This window comes from Rattus norvegicus, chromosome 9 (genome assembly GCF_021556685.1).
Source record: "Rattus norvegicus strain SHRSP/BbbUtx chromosome 9, alternate assembly SHRSP_T2T, whole genome shotgun sequence".
Taxonomy (NCBI): Eukaryota; Metazoa; Chordata; class Mammalia; order Rodentia; family Muridae; genus Rattus; species Rattus norvegicus.
The window spans coordinates 51,176,036-51,189,063 of record NC_141542.1 but is presented as its reverse complement, the minus strand read 5'-3'; the positions used below and the strand labels follow the sequence as shown (position 1 = coordinate 51,189,063).

General features: G+C 42.2%; 1 protein-coding gene across 7 annotated transcripts in view; it reads left to right on the top strand.

Annotated features, from left to right (window-relative positions):
• Zfp451 (zinc finger protein 451) overlaps positions 1-13,028 on the top strand; it is a 55,206-nt gene that overhangs the window by 30,205 nt on the left and 11,973 nt on the right. For 4 of the 7 annotated variants that reach the window (NM_001033705.2, XM_087565920.1, XM_087565922.1 and 1 more), the window contains 8 exons: positions 45-156; positions 801-951; positions 1,586-1,712; positions 3,788-3,941; positions 4,485-4,632; positions 5,777-7,359; positions 10,568-10,708; positions 12,895-13,025. In NM_001033705.2, the coding sequence (NP_001028877.2) occupies positions 45-156; positions 801-951; positions 1,586-1,712; positions 3,788-3,941; positions 4,485-4,632; positions 5,777-7,359; positions 10,568-10,708; positions 12,895-13,025 (2,547 nt within the window). Of the gene's footprint in view, positions 1-44; positions 157-800; positions 952-1,585; positions 1,713-3,787; positions 3,942-4,484; positions 4,633-5,776; positions 7,360-10,567; positions 10,709-12,597; positions 12,751-12,894; positions 13,026-13,028 lie in introns of all 7 variants that reach the window. The other 3 variants (XR_015628620.1, XR_015628621.1, XR_015628622.1) reach the window with 1 other exon arrangement.

The window sequence follows — 13,028 nt, the reverse complement described above, 5'->3', positions numbered from 1 at the left end:
ACAGTAATTATCATAAATCAACTGAATTTTTCTCTTTTCTTTAGGAAAAAATTGATTTTCAGCACGCGCATGGTTTACAAGAATTGGAATTTATTCAAGGACATTCAGAAACAGAAGCAGCCAGACAGTGTGTGGACCAGTGGCTAAAAATGTCAGGTACTCATTAGAGATCACAATTCAGTTCCTGAGCTTCTTAGAAGCCGTAAAGTAGAAAGTGTGTGGGTTTGATTCCATTGCTATGAACATAGACGGACATATGGACAGTCAGATGCAAGTCTGAGGTTCTGATCCCTGGGACTCACATTAGCAATGCATGTGTTTGTAATCCTGGTGCTGTGGAGACAGAGACAGGAGAGTTCTGAGACTCACTGGCCAGTCGGCCTAGCTTACTCAGCAAGTTCAGGCAAGGGGGAGAGACCTTGCTTCCCCAAAGCTGGACAGTACCCAAGAAAGGATGCTTAACATGTGATGTGCACATATGTGAATGTAACACACATTTAGTTTTAGACACTAGTGCCACTGTTTTCCAGTGTACTGCTTTGCCATTAACTTCCTTTGGCCCCTGAGCTAACAAGTTTAAGAGTTTAGGTTAAATAAGAATTCAAGGGAAAGAGCTTTTCCAATTTATATAGCAAAGGAGCCTGATTGTGTTTGTGAGTCTAAGATCCTGAAAACCTAATTGTAACTGGGACTATCTCCTTGATCATTTGCTCTCTCCCACCATTTTGTTCTGATTCTGATGATCAGTCCAGTGTACAATTCTCTGAAGTAGTAACCTAGGAATTTATGTTATGATGTAGGACTCAGAACAAGTGCAATTAATTCTGGATCAAAAAAATCATTCCAAAGTGGAGGCAGGATGCGGAGGTCTGACAAGTCAATTTTGTGTCCGATAATGCACTGTAACAAGGAATTTGACAATGGGCACCTTCTGTTAGGACATTTGAAAAGGTAAGTAGGGCACTCTGGATTCCTAGGTTAAAGGTTAAAGGTTAGTCATTTAGGTGTGGAGTCTCATTCAAGTGACAGTCCTCAGTGATTTTGTTAGCTGAAATGTGATAAACCTGTACCAGTGTGATTTTAGCTTAATATTTGAAACTCACTTTGTTTTGTACTATTTTGATGTGTTATTTGTAATTTATATTTAGGTTTTCTAAAAAACCAGGTGAGATTTTAGGTTGGTTTTTTTTTGGGGGGGGGGTTTAGCATTATAGTGCAGTTGAAATATTTGTACAGAAATCCAGCCTATAAATGTAGATTACGGGAGGCAGCATTTACAGATATTCTCTCCTATGTAATCTAACACAGCCTCCTGAAGCACCTAGTGAACGTCAGTCTCCACAGCGAGACGCTCTGCCGTGGCTCTCTACTGCTCTGCTGAGCTTCTCTAGGTCACGAGGGAGCAGAGGCTCTGTAGTCTCCTCTACAGACAGCCAAAGGATGGGGTTTCCAGCCATTTCCCTTCACACGTCTCACGGAAGCACCCAGCGCTTCATGTGTTTGTGTGTGCGTGTGTGTCAGCTTCACAGGCCAGGCACACTGCATGATCCGGGAAATAGACCCGACGTGATTCTCTTGGTTACAGGTTTGATCACTCCCCATGTGATCCCACAATTACCTTACATGGACCTCTCGCCAATGTGTTTGCATGTGCAGTGTGCTACGAGCATTTTGTTACTCAGCAGCAATATAAGGACCATCTTCTCTCCAAGGTAAGAGCTCGCTCAGAGTAGACCTTCTTTCTAGAGAACCATGCAGCGCGTGTGAGGGTTTCTTTTCCATGTTCCTCTTTTAATCCTCCAATCACTAACGATGAACATAAAGATAAAAATTTAATTATTGAAAACAAAATAACTTGGGGTGCTAGGTTACTTTTGGACACTTAAGCTTAAAAGGTAAACTCCAACAGTCCTAGAGATTACCGCTAAACCCTTCTGTGGTGTCGAATCTGAAATAACCTTTCGAAAGAGCAGTGGACCCCCTCCCACCAAGCCAGTTCTACAGCCCTCTCATTCTATTGGCTCTCTCCTTTCTACTTTACATGGCTTCCAGAGGTCCTGCTCAAGCCACATCACTGTCCCTTGTACGGTGCACTATTTTATTTGTACCAGAAACGTGATAAAAAGAACTTTTCCGGTTTAGCTTACTGTACATTCTACTTCCTATTCGTCCTCCCAGGCTTTAGGCAGTTCCTGCAAGCCTGCCACTTTTGTAGTAGATACAGTATAATAACATTTTGTGTGGACTTGTACTTCAATTATAGGGGTCAAATCCCTTAACAGTTTTTCTTTTTTCTTTTCTTTTTCTCTTTCTTTTTTCTTTTTTCCGGAGCTGGGGACCGAACCCAGGGCTTTGCGCTTGCTAGGCAAGCGCTCTACCACTGAGCTAAATCCCCAATCCCCCCTTAACAGTTTTTACTTTGGATTTGCTTATAATCTGAAATTGAACTAAAAATATTTGTTTACCTAAGGTTCTTCAAATAGAAATATTTTTAAAAGTTTCTTAAATTTGTAGATTGCTTTATTGTTCTTAAATGTAATTCAGAATGTCGGCCTAGATTTTTCTCCTGTGGCATTAATCAAGTTAAAGCATGATCCAGAGGTGTGAGGAGTAGTGAGTACAGGTACAGAGCTAGTTGTAAATCTCTGATTTGTCGCTTTTAGGATAACTTGTTACGATATGTGGTCACAGTGGTGATGCGAATGAGAATGCTTCCTCCTGGGGTTGTCGTAGGACAGTTGATATAAACACACTCAGAATCTGAGTGCCTTTGATGTGTTCTCAGTATGAATGTCAGTTTCCTCTCCTTCCTCTTGGATCTCATAAGCACTCTACGGTTGCTGGTTTCAAGTTCCTGGTCTTACTAGCAATACCTATAAAAGTTGCTACCGTAAGGACGGTCAGTAGGAAGGGAAATTTATAGCAAGCACACATACCCATTCATACAAATGTGCAAATTTTAATTTTAAGATAGAGGAGACTCGGGGTTGGGGATTTAGCTCAGTGGTAGAGCGCTTGCCTAGCAATTGCAAGGCCCTGGGTTTGATCCCAAGCTCCGAAAAATAGAAAAGGAAAAAAAAAAAAAGTAAAAGATAGAGGAGACTCTTTAAGGCAGGTTTGGAAACTTAGATGCTACCGAGAACATGTAGCCAGGCATGGTAGTGCATACCTCTGTGCTCTAATGAGTCTTGTGTACTTTGGTCGCATTTATGTGTTGATATGATACTATACATGACTGTATGAGAAACGAGAAGTATATAGGCCATAAATGTCCTTTAGTGTGAAAGAAAGATGCCTGTAATTTGATTTTGAGGGAACAGTTACATTTTACCTATGGTATCTTTTATCTTGCTTATGGTAGAAATTATATAATTCATACTCAGAAAAGGTAAAAATTGGTATGAAATATTCCAAATAAAGTTAGAGGTTTTAAAATTAGTTTCTTTTTTTTTAGATTTATTTATTTATTTATATGACTACATTGTCACTGCCTTAGACACACCAGAAGAGGGCATCAGATCAGATCATAACAGATGGTTATGAGCCACCATGTGGTTTCTGGGAATTGAACTCAGGACCTCTGGAAGAGCAGTTGGTGCTTTTAACCGCTGAGCCATCTCTCCAGCCTTTAAAATTAGTTTCTTAAAAGTGTATTGAACATTGATTTTAGTTGTAACATTAGTACGACATTTTCTAAATAGTAAATTGGGAATTGAAAATCACTTTTTTGCTGTGTCCATTTGCATACATGACTTTAGTTGTGACCTGGTTTTCCCTTTTATTTTAGGCAGCTGCGGCTGATGGACACAGCAATGACCTTCCTCCTCAGATTATTCAGTGTTTTGCTTGTCCACATTGCTTTCTTCTGTTTAGCACCAAGGACGAGTGCTTGAAACATATGTCTGCAAAGAATCATTTCCATCAGAGCTTGAAACTGGGTGGTATGTTAATATATTATAGATAACATTTTGTAAATGAATCATATCTTTATAAACTTATACCTTTCAAAATACTCTTCTAAGTTAGCTATACTTCTCAGTTTAGAATCATAAAAATTAAATGCTTTTATTTAAATTCTTAATTTTTCAAAAATGTTTATTTGTATCATTGAGTATGTTTTAACCCCTCTTCCTTCTTTTTAGACAAGGTCTTTGTAGCTCTAGCTGGCCTTGAACTCACAACAATCTGTCTTTCAGTCCCCTGAACGATGGGATTAAAGGCATGTGCTCCCTCCACCCAGCTACATCCTATCTATTTGAGGGATAAAAAGAAGCCAGGGAAGGAGAGCGCATATTCAGAACAGTGTTTTTGTTACATCTGGGCGGTCTGGGGAATTGGATCAGAAGGCACTCTTTGTATTTAAGTCTAAAAATGGTCTCCTGTAGACTTTTCCTTAACTGATGAGCTCAGGAAGGGAAAGGAGAAAGATTGGGTCACCGATTGTTCAGATTACTTTGCAATTTGTGGTTCATTTTGTCTCTTAGACGATAAGGGAACAGCCCGCCCAGTATCATTTCCATCTTTTGCAAAGAAGCTTTTGGTGTCTCTGTGCAAAGATGTTCCGTTTCTGGTTAAGTGTGTGGCCTGCCACCAGACTCTGCGTTCCCACATGGAGCTCAGTGCCCATTTCAGGTTTGTACAGCTCTAGTCTTAGTCTGTAAGGAACTCTGGTGACACCTTCAGTAGTGGAAGGGTTTGGCAAGTATTTTCTATTCCTTGTGTCTCTCCTTAGAATGAGTATGCACCAATCTAGCATGAGAGGCAGGGGAGAGTGTGGTTTGGAAGTATGAGGATGCAGAGCAGTAGCAGAGATAGCGGTCCTTACATGGTAATGGCTTCTCACACCGTCCAGCCTATCGCTACGTGCTTCTTTTTTTTTTTTTTTTTTTTTGGTTCTTTTTTTTCGGAGCTGGGGACCGAACCCAGGGCCTTGCGCTTCCTAGGTAAGCGCTCTACCACTGAGCTAAATCCCCAGCCCCTCGCTACGTGCTTCTTAATGAAAATTGTTCTTTAGCAGAAAAGATGTGGATAGGGCATATTCCTGATATAAGTTAATCAATTACTAACAAGTAGTTCTGGGAGTTGTGGTGCCTATCTATAACCCTAGCACTATAGGCTGAGGAGGAAGGGTCACAAGTTCAAGGTCAGCCTCGATTACATGATGAACTCCCATCCAAATGGGGAACAGAACAAAATGGGCTGGAGAGATGCGCAGTGATTAAGAACATATTACAGCTGCTCTTCCAGAAAGCCTGGCCTTCATTTCCAGCACCCACATGGCAGCTCACCACTGTTTGACCCTCCAGTTGCAGGGGTCAGATACCTCTGAAAACTCTGGGTGCACAAGAAGTCTTCAGACATGCACACAAAACACCCATACTTGTTAAATAAATAAATACAGTTAAGTTAATCAATTAAAAAACCTCACAATGAAGTCAGAAAACAGCAACAAAAAGTGGAATATTATCTAGAAGTTTATAGTGGTCATTCATATATTTGAATGATCTTTTGAGTCTAATTTGCCTCAAGGCCCCTATATCAGTACATTTGTTACTGATTGAGGTTTTCTGAAGTTTGCCTTAATATTTTTAATCTTCTAATTCTACTTTTAACTCTTGTATGTGGATGAGCAAAATAAAATAGGGATAATATAAAAGTCTTTTAAGATGATAGAGTAACTGCGTTACTGAAAAGATATCTTTATATTGTTATTTTAAAGTTCTTGTCATACAAAGCAGAGAAAAACTTACACTTTTTTTTTTTAAATCCAAATCAGGGTTCGTTGTCGAAATGCTGGACCTGTAGCTATAGCTGAGAAAAGCATTACTCAGGTTGCAAAAGAATTCCTAGTAAGAGGTTATTGTTCAGATTGCAACCAGGTCTTTATGGATGAAGCCAGCACCCAAAGTCACAAGAATCCAGGACACAAAATGAGCTTTGCTAACTCCGTGGAAGAATCTGTCCTACTCTATTGCCACATCAGTGAAGGGAGTAGGCCTCCTTGTGACTTACATTTATTCAATCAACCAAAAATTTCATCCCTGAAACGAATTCTGTCTAGTAAAGAGTCCAGTGCAGAGGATTGTGTCATTCCGACAAAGAAGGTGAACTTAGGAGTTGACAGCCAGGGCGGTACAGCTCGTGTGCAGAGGCAGAGGTCAACAGTCACAGCCTGGTTTTGTGAATGCAGTCGGCGGTTTCCAAGTGAAGATGCTGTAGAAAAGCATGTTTTCTCAGCAAACACAATGTGTTACAAGTGTGTGGTGTGTGGAAAGGTTTGTGAAGATTCGGGGGTCATGCGTTTACACATGAGCCGGTTTCATGGAGGGGCGCATTTAAATAACTTTCTATTCTGGTGTCGGATGTGCAAGAAGGAGTTAATAAGGAAAGATGCCATCATGGCGCACGTTACTGAGTTCCACAGTGGGCACAGGTATTTCTATGAGATGGATGAGGTAGAGGCGGCTGTGCCGTCGTCTTCGACTGAGAACCATTTGAATGCTGACAAACCCCCTTCACCCATTGCTGTCGTGGATCACTCCCCGGCAAGCAGTCCTCCCAGGGGCAGGTGGCAATGCCGCATCTGTGAAGACATGTTTGATTCCCATGAGTGTGTACAGCAGCACTGTGCGTCCTTGACGAGCCACCGGTTCCACAGGTACAGCTGTGCCCACTGCAGAAAGACTTTCCATAAGGTGGAGACCCTGTGCAGACACTGCCAGGACGAGCATAGTGGTGAGGTGAGGATGATGTACTGCTGTGGGCTGTGTGACCTCATTTTCAACAAGGAAGAAGCCTTTCTGAGCCACTATACAGAGCAGCACAGTGGAGATTATGTGTTTGTGCCAGAAAAAACTAAAACTTCAATTAAGACTGAAGATGATTTTAAAATAATAGAGACCAGTAATTTATTAAGCTGTGGCTGTCATGAGAGTTACATCTGTAAAGTCAACAGAAGGGACGATTATGATAGATGTCTTCAAATCATGCTGGAAAAAGGAAAACTGTGGTTTCGCTGCGGGTCGTGTTCAGCCACAGCACAGAATCTGGCTGACATTAACACTCACGTCTGTCAAGCGCACAGGAAAGTAAGAGGCGATGAGGAGCAGCAGTATGTGATCAAGTGTGGCGTCTGCACCAAAGCCTTCCACAACACGGAGAGTGCCCAGCAGCACTTCCACAGGAAGCACGCCGCCTTCCAGAAACCCGTTACTGCCCACGTCAGAGCCGACCACGGAAGCACGGGCCAGCTTGCTGCTAGTGTCTCACACGCTGAGAAAAACCCGAGACATACGAGCTATCAGAAATGTTCAGATGTGGAAAGAAGTGCTGAGCATGACGTATGCTGCCAGAACATAGGTATGGCTTTACAGCATGGGGCAAGTCTAACACTCACCAGAATGCACACGCATGTGTGTGTGCCCATCAGTAAAAGCTGAGTGAGTATTGACGTCAGCAGCATCCACCTCTGATGGCATCAGAAGCGCCACTGATGGGCAGCCAGGGTGCACTTTCAGGATTTGTGCTTATGCTGTCTTTAAACAATAGGGTAGCTCTCTCTGTTTACAAAGACGTGAGGATTTTGAGAAAAGGCAGGGCATAGAACTCTTTGTAAACATTTGAGAGTTATCCTGAACCTTAAAATCATATTTTCCTTAAAATATAAAGGTTTGTTAAAAAGCAAATTTTTCCCCTCTGTGAGAATGTGTGTCTGTATCTTCGTGTGCTGGGCTTAGTTTTGTGCATGCTAAGCAAATGCACTGTCATTGAGCTACATCACCAGCTCCAGACAAATTTCTCTTGTATCTTTTCAGTCTTGCTCTGATTTGCTTGTTTGTTTTTAAATAAAAAATGTTGGGGCTGAAGAGATGGCTCAGGGTTAAGAGTATTGACTGCTCTTCCAGAGGACCAGCACAGGGCAGTTCACACCTGTCTGTGACTCCGGTTCCAGGGGACCTGACACTTTCACATAGACATACATGCAGGCAAAACTCCAATGGACATCAAATAAAAATAAATAACTTTTAAAGTTTAAATATTTACGTGCTTTGGTTTGGTTTTTAAGACCAGGTCTCACACATTAGCCTGGGTGGCTTAGAACTTACTTTGTAGCTAGGATGGTCTAGGAATTCTGCCAGTTCCTCTGCCTCCTGAGTGCGGGCACTGCAGTCATAACTTACTGTGCCGGCCAGCCTCCTTCTTTAAATATGAGAAATCCTAAGTGTAGTGTAAGAAGACTTTGTAACAAAGCTTTGTGATAATCAAGACAGCGATTGGAAGTAAAAAGTTCAAAGTGGTAGCTAAAAACGAGGGTAGAGAGTTGAGGTGCATTTTTCCTTTACAATTCCTCTGACCTTTTCCCTCCATATGACTGGATTAAGTAAATAGAACAGTTCTTTTATTTATTTGAAAGTTTAATTATTTTTGGCTAGATAAAATAAGTCTGCAGGCTTTGGAATACTAACCTAGTGAGCTGTAAAAGGTATGTGGTTCTTTTTTAAAATCACTTGTGTTTATAAAGTAGCATGTCGATGATATCTCCAGTAATCTGTCCACCTGACGGAAGCCTGCAAAGCCCTCTGCAGTGGCCTGTGCCTAGAGTCTCCTGGTTTCAGCTGAGGAACTAAGAACCCCTTTGGCTCTTGCCCCTGCTACTGCACCTGCTAGACTCCAAGATGTTTATTAGGATAGAGCACCTTGCCTCAGCCTCTCCGTGGCATACACAGCCACTGCTGGACCAAGGGGTAGATAAGCTCAGAACTGGCATGTGTGGAGGAGACGTGTGGAGACCGAGCAGCTGAGGCTGGCAAGCTGGGGCTCTGGTTAGACTTTGGTTACTTGCCATCGATCTGTTTTTTGACATGAAGTCTTAACTGTTGCTACTCAGACTGTCGTACTCTTGGGCTCAAGTGACCCTCCCCACTCAGCCTTCGGACTATAGGTGTGTGCCACCACTCCAGGCTACAGGCCATTGACTTCACAGGTTTGTTCTGTAGCGCACATAGGTCTTGATACTTAGTTGTGGGTTTTTAGTGAGAAAGTATTAAATCTTGCATGGTCTAGTTAATTCTAGTTCCCAAAAAGTAAAACAGTGGCCCCAGTGTTTTATGTTCTCTTCTTTCAGTTCTCTCATTACTTTGGGGGAATGTATATATATCTAATAGAAAAGAACAGTAGCACCTAAATCTAAACCACTAGAAGTTGTAAGGACTTGCCATGGTGGAAAAGCTTGAAAGTGGGGTTGGGTAAGAAGGGAAGTATGGGGGGCTGGAGAGATGGCTCAGCGGTTAAGAGCACTGACTGCTCTTCCAGAGGTCCTGAGTTCAATTCCCAGCAACCACATGGTGGCTCACAACCATCTGTAATGGGATCTGGTGCCCTCTTCTGGTGTGTCTGAGGACAGCTACAGTGTACTCATATACATTAAACAAATAAATCTTAAAAAAAAAAAAAAAAAAGAAGGGAAGTATGAGAGACGAAAGGAGATCTTGAGAGAGCCAAGAAAGAGGGTGAACATCTACCAGCACCCGTGGGTCAGTCTTTGAAGTTCTCTTATTTATGCTCTTTTGGGTATTTTTGATCCTCAAATCAGAGAGCTACTAGTAACTCCATCTAGATTTATTAGTAGAAAGGCACATTTATTAGAGAAAAGCAGATTCTTGTGACAAAGAGCGTTCCTGTAAATCACCTTGAACCTTATGTATGTGGGCTTTATCCTGTCGCCCCGGCTGCCTTCAAGCCATGACCTTCCCATCCTGCCTCAGGAATGTCAGGTTGAAGGTGTGTGCCCTACCTTGTACCTTATTCAGTTTACAGGTTCCCTGTGAGCCTTCCTAGACAGAGCCTTAGGACCTCATTTGAATGTTGTTACTATGCCTTGTAGTATTCTACTAGATTATCTTTTGTCTGTGTTGACATAAGTTCACAAGTCCTTTCATGGCTACTGATATTTATGGATAGTAAAATTGTATTTAAATTTTAAAATTGTCTTAAAATTTAAACATCTATTTGACCTAGTACATTAATTTGTTAAAAGTAACTTTATTTTTGGGTTGGGGATTTAGCTCAGTGGTAAAGCGCTTGCTAGCAAGGCCCTGGGTTTGGTCCCCAGCTCCAAAAAAAAGAACCAAAAAAAAAAAAGGTAACTTTATTTTAAAAAAGAAAAAAAGTTATTGCTCTTTAAAAAGAAACCCTTGGCCAGTCACAGTAGTGCACACTTGCAGTCTTAGCACTTGGGATGTGAAGGCAGAAGGATCAGAATTCCAAGGCTGGCCTTGATTTCCAGTTCATTCTGGGCTAAATAAGGAAACAAAAACAAAGGCCTTACAGTCTCTTACGGGGAAGAGAGCTTCAGAAGGATGTGATCGAGTGTGGGTGGGATGTCCTAAATGTTACCTACACAGATCGGATGCTTTGTAAAGGTTTCAGGAGAGGTGGACAATAGGAACAGTGGACAGTTTTGCATGTAGGACTCTAATGTCTTTTAGACTTGAGGAATTAGGATATTTATGAATGATTCTTACTGAATTCATGCTAATGTTTTTGTTTGTTTGTTTGTTTTTCTTAGAGGAGGAAGTGGAGCTTCCAGACGTGGATTACCTTCGAACCATGACTCATATAGTCTTTGTAGATTTTGATAACTGGTCGAACTTTTTTGGTCATCTACCTGGGCATCTTAATCAAGGAACATTTATTTGGGGCTTTCAAGGTATGGTTAAGAAGGAGAGCACTAGGGGCCCCTCTTCTGGGAATGTGACTCAGTTAAAAGGCTCCTTTGAACCTTCCTGAACACAGTATGAAGCATGGTTTGAGTATTGTTACTGTGCACTACTCTGCTAGATTACTTGTTTACATTTATTTTACCTACTTATGCATGTGTGGAGGTCGGAGGACAATCTGTGGGAGTGATTCTCTTCCTAGATTATGCAGGCTTCAGGGATCATTCCTAGGTCATTAGCCCTTGTGATAAGTACCTTTACTCACTGAGCTGTCTGCACAGCTTCACTGGGATTTCGCTGCTGCTGCTAACATATTTCTGTGGTATTAACTCTGTTTGCTAACCCCAAACTCATGTATCTTTCAATACCCGTTGAAGAAAGATTCATCCAACACCTGTGATGTATCAGGCTTTTAACCTTCAAGAAAGCAGGCGTGTAGGCTTGTGTTTTACTAATTGCGTGTGTTGTTTATCATTTTAACGTTAATTTAAAAACAAAATTTAAGGAATCAAGCTGAGAGGCTTGACCTTGTTATAGGATCACTAAAATGTTGCATTCTCTCTGAACTGTGCTCTGGTAGCTATGGGAGTGCCGTGATTCTCAGTATGCTATAGTTCACTGTTGCTGCTTATGAAGTACCACCTCACACATCCATCTGTAAGCCACTGGTCAGACATGGGAGAGAGTGCTTTACTTACTGAGGATTAGTGTAGTGAGTATCTGATGCATTTTTAGAGGAAATAGCATAAAAAGGTAAGGATTGGCATTAAAGCTAGAAACATACTGATCTGCATAAATTAGCCAGTCTAATGTTTTATTAAGTCTAGTTCTGCTGATTGTCATACTTTTTAATTTTTAAAAATCTTGATAATTTCATGTATGTATATATAAGTGTGTGTGTGTGTGTGTGTGTGTGTGTGTGTGTGTAGTCATGTTCACCCTCATTACGATCTCACTTCTCCCCCTGAACCCCTTCTTTACAGAATTTCCTCCTATTTTCCTGTCTGTTTCTTGCTGGCATGAGTGTGGCTGAGAGATTGTTTAGTGAGCGTGGGGAGGTAGAGTTAGCACTGACTACATCACTACTAAAGCCGGTGACAGCCTCCAGCAACATGAGCCATGAGCTTGTCGCCCGTCCACTGTGGAATATGGATGGGCCCACCCTGCTCAGGTGCTCACAGTTGCTGTGAGTTCACAGTGCGGCAGCCAGGCCGTATCCAGAAGACTGATTGAGAGCACTCCCGTCCACTGCCTCTTACGTTCTTCTGCCCCTCTTTCATCGTGTGTCTGGGTGTTGGAGGGAGTTAGGGCTGAGCATTCAACAGCGGTTACCTCAGCACTCTGACTGCTCAGGAGTCTGAATTGACTTTTGCCCACACAGGAGGAGCCTGTCTGAGGAAGACAGACAACAAGAGCAGCACTAACCTGTGAATGTAAACAGGAATATTTAGAGTGCATTGCTTCTTATCCGCTGACTATCTGTAAAACCTAGCAAACTGAGGTTATGTAGGATGACACCATCTGAAGAATGTTAACTTTTGCCTTTTACTCTGCTCACTGTCCACATGAACTTCCAAGAAAAGTTATTTTTGTGTCTGTGGGGATTTTGCCTCTTTGTATGCTGTGCATGAGCTGCTACTGCTCATGGAGACCAGAAGATGGCATCAGATCCCCTGGACAGGAGTTACACACAGCTGGGAGCTACCTGTGGGTGGTTAGAATTGAACCCCTGTTCTCTGGAAGAGCAGCCAATACTCTTAACCATGGAGACGTCTCTCCAGCCCTCACCCCATGTACTTTGACATGTGTAGGCAGATAAAAGAAAGTCAGTCTCTGTTCCCGAGATTGTAAAGTGACAAGATGGTGATGTCTGTTGCAGGGCTGAGACGGCATGTCTTGTAGCTGTAGGCGTTGTAGCTGAGCTCTTGGCCATCCTGTCTCCACCCCACATGTGTATGAACCCGCAGGCCTGGTTTAGGTCGTGCTCGCGGTGGGACCCCAGGCTTCGTGCATCCAGGCATCTGCTCTGACAGTGAGTTAGCTCTACAGGCCAGTTCTCTCACAGTGTGATTAGTGCTGTTAAGAGGAAAAGTAGAGGTTCCGTTTACCTTGATAAAGTTCTCAGTCCCTTTGTTCCTTGCTTGATTACCATTTATATTCTTTCTAAAATGAATAGGAGGAAACACCAATTGGAAGCCCCCGCTCGGCTGTAAGGTCTATAATTACTTGAACAGGATCGGATGCTTCTTTCTTCATCCTCGCTGCAGTAAGAGAAAAGACGCTGCTGATTTTGCCATATGTATGCACGTG